General features: G+C 46.4%; 1 protein-coding gene across 1 annotated transcript in view; it reads left to right on the top strand.

The window, feature by feature from the left end:
* Positions 1-3,627: 3,627 nt before the first annotated feature.
* Positions 3,628-3,763, top strand: part of LOC106814151 (chromosome partition protein Smc-like) — a 4,453-nt gene continuing 4,317 nt past the window's right edge. Inside the window, exon 1 of the mRNA XM_014818444.1 lies at positions 3,628-3,747. Within this exon, the coding sequence (XP_014673930.1) occupies positions 3,628-3,747 (120 nt within the window). The remainder of the gene's footprint in view (positions 3,748-3,763) is intronic.

The raw sequence follows: 3,763 nt of genomic DNA, 5'->3' as shown, positions 1-3,763 counted from the left end.
CAACCTTCCCCCAGTCTGGATAGAGGAGGTAAATATGCCGAACTGATTTCTGTGACAGGGTATTTGAGTAAAATCGTGTAGCATTTGTGGCAAATTCCCTGTCAAATTATCATACTCATGTCGCAAATGAATGCTACACGCGTATGATAATTGGAAGTGAATTGTGGAATCGAAGCTCGAATCGGGAGAGAGTTCTTCGTAGAGAATCGTCGTCAATCGCCGTGCGGATACAGGTGTTCCTGTGAGACGTGTCTACGATCGGCCGTTCTCTCTCGTAGATGGAGCGTCTCGGCGAGGACGGCTCCCGGCGTCTCCGTGGAGGGATGGCGCGGACGAACCTCCTGCCCGCAAAACGCGTGTCGCGGCTGCCAACACGAGCTCCGACTGCAGGCGCACCTGTTGGGCGACAGGGAAAACATGCGCGCCCGCGTGCCTGCGCGGACGCGCACGCGCGCGAATCTCTTTTGATCGAAGGCGAACTGTTGCTGCTCGCCTCGGACATCAGTCGTGCGGGAGTGATCAGGGGCTTTCTCGCGTTTGATAATATTCTCGATTATCGTCAATGAACTATACGTATCCGGATATATGTGCAGTGTTTCCCCTGGCCAAAAAGGTCAGCGAGGTGTTGAAGTCTTTTTTGGTGGTTGCGCAATCGAGGAGCGAGCAATGCGAGCACCGAAGGTGATCTATTTTTTTTTAAATGGCTGCAATTTGGTGCATTCTGCGCTATTCTGAACACTGCGAAACACACACGCTATTCTATAGGAAATTAGGGCGGCTGAAAATAGGGCAAGTCTGAGGTCCGGGACCTGCCAATTCACGCTCGGGCCTTCGTAATTTCTAAGAGAAAGTCCATCAGACCTAATTGAGACCATTAGGCATTCCGAGGGTCCGAGGGTTCGAGGTTATCTGGCGTCAGCTTATGCTTAATTTCTATCCTGTATGGGTACGAATGCAGATCCTGAATAAAATTCTCCTCAGAGACTGTCCCTCGGAAAGCCCAATTGTTGGCTGCGCCAACGTAACGACTCTTTGGACTGCGGCCAACCGAGGTCCTGACTGAGGTGATGTTCGCCTCTGTCCTTGCACTCCTTTGTCTCCCTGAGTGTGTGGGAGGATTCCCTTTGGCATTGAGCGTCTCTGACAGTCTGTGCCCCTGAACTTCTGATGCCAATCTTAGAATGAGTCCTTTGTTTGGATAGGTGCGGCAATTGAATTCCCTTTTGAACGTGCTTGTACAGTTTTGAATGATTTAGTCGAAAAGTACGTTTCACGCGACCATGATTTCTGTCGAAGAGTCCAAGGCACTTGAAAAACTCTTGATTCTAATCTGATTGGCAACTATTCACTCTTTAAATCTGAAAAATGAAAGAGTTAACATCAATATCAAAAAAGTTATTAACACTTGTTTGGGTTGCATTTTTTTTTGGGCACCCTGTACTAATACTGATACATACGTACTATACGTAGGTATACTATACATACATGCTATACGTAGGCCTACTATCAGGAGCGGATTCAGAGTGGGGGTCGAGGGGGTCCGTTACCCCCCTTTTACCACAAAAAAAGGAAAAAAAGCATACAGTACACACGCACGCACGCGCGTGCGCACACACACACACACACACCTCTTATATTGTCTCCATAAAAAATCTTGTTTAGCGCTAGTTTTTCTTATAAGATTTACTTTATATATATGTAAATTTAATTCGTTATAAAAACTTAGAAATGGGCAAAGAGGGGACTGCGGGGGCGTCCGGGGGACCGGATCTGATAAATTTGTGCATTCTAGACATCAAAATTACTGCTCAGATGCTCTCAGAATGCACCAATTTTTAAAAAAAATCTTGGGGGAGGTTCCCCAAACCCCCCCCCCTAAGTGGCCTTCGGCAGCTTTTTAAAACACCAGAAAAAGTAAGCAGGAAAAAGTGCCCTTTATTTCTTCCTGGACACTTCTTTTCAAAAATCTTGGATCCGCCCCTGAATATACGTAGGTATACTATACGTACATACTATACGTACTATACGTATTCTATATCGTATGAACTCTCTAAACGTATACATACATTTAGAGTGTGTGACCTATATAGTGTACTTGGAACTATATAGTACAGGATTGTAGCTCGCGTTTTATATGACCGTGTTTACAATTTCTGCATTTAAATTAAAATATAGTATGTATGTGACATTACTGCGTAGGCTGTTGAAAAGTTAAAATATGTGAATGCTTATTACTGTGGGGTGTGCAATGTAACTGGCTGGGAATAATGTGTTTGGGTGTGTTTGCAGGTTGGGTTATCAAACCAGTCACCCCAGGGAGACACCTTGATTGATCAAGTTGAAGAGTTGCAGTTGAATACTACTGCTAGCGAGAAAAAAGTTGGGATGATGGTTGTTCTGGTAGAAAACCTGAGAGAGGAGGTGGCAGGAAAAGAACAGGAGATTACTGATCTGAAATCAAAGGTACATGCATGTTTGCACATGTTGGTCCAATATTTTCAGCCAGTTACAGAGTATAGTCAGTTCTGTTTAATGTGATGCATATGTAGAATTCTTCACAGTATAGAACTGTAGTGTTCATCACAAGTATCTATATGTAACTTTTTATATTAAAAAATCCCTCCCAAGTTTACTCGCCTCTTTCCAAGTTATTTGTATAATTACATATGGACAGTTGCTAATATAACACTTATACAACTGTCTATGGTTATTTAGAGGCTTGTGTACGCTTTGTATAAAATTGTGTTATGTTTATCTATAAGTAGGGAATCTCTGTGAACATATGAATCCCGTGTGTACAACATTCAATTTTTGGCATCGACTCTGTAGCTAACCAAGTGCAAAGTGAGGGTTCTATTTGTCTATAAGTAGGGAATCTCTGTGAACTTACGAATTGCGTGTGCACAACATCGAATTTTCGGCATCGACTTTATAGCTAACCAAGTGCGAAGTGCGGGTGCAGAAATGTGCCGGCCACCAGGAGGTGCCGGCGGGGAAGGCGGCAAGGGGGTTGGCGTTGCGGTGCCGACGCCTCGAGGAGCAGCTGCACGCAACACAGAGGGAGTTGCAGAGCTTGCACATGACTTCTCACGAGCGCGACCGGCGGCTGGTGACGGCGAGCGCGGAACTGCAGCATCTGAGAAGCGGAGATGCAGGGGCGCGCACGAGCGGAGAGGTGGCGCTGCTGCGTGGCGGCGCGGATGAGAGGATCGACCCGGCTGTCACGAAGAAGGTATTCGCGATCGAAATTCTCGCGCGTTTTCGAGTCTAAGTGACGAAATAGTATCAGGAGTAAGATAATATAGGATCCTATATTATCTTACTCCTGATAGTATGCGTAGCGGCTCGTGAATTATATTTTAACGATAAGTAGAAATCTAGTTAACGAAATGGCATTCCTTATTTCTTAGAAAGGATGGCTCTCTTTGAAAGTCGAAATATCTTTGAGCAAAAGTTAATGCCTCGTTTGCTACCTTTAACTTTCTTCGTTATTCTAAAAAAGCGAGCCTAAATTTGGCATGTAAATTTTGGCTCCCGTGACGTCGCGATGACGTCACGCATCCAGTGACGTCGCGTGTCCGAAGACGTGGTGCGTTCGGTGACGTCCTGCATTCTGTTTCCTCGTAGATGCGAGACGTCGTGCGGCGTCTCTGCCGCCGGCTGGACCTGCAGACGGACGACGACGACGGTGGCGGGGGGGCGGTGGCGAGCGAGGCCGGGGTCGTCGCCGCGCTGCGCTCGCTCGAGGCGTGGTGCGGCAACG

This window comes from Priapulus caudatus, unplaced genomic scaffold (assembly GCF_000485595.1).
Source record: "Priapulus caudatus unplaced genomic scaffold, Priapulus_caudatus-5.0.1 Scaffold877, whole genome shotgun sequence".
Classification (NCBI taxonomy): domain Eukaryota; kingdom Metazoa; phylum Priapulida; class Priapulimorpha; order Priapulimorphida; family Priapulidae; genus Priapulus; species Priapulus caudatus.
Note: the sequence above shows the minus strand (reverse complement) of the source record. Positions and strands in the feature narration are given on the sequence as shown.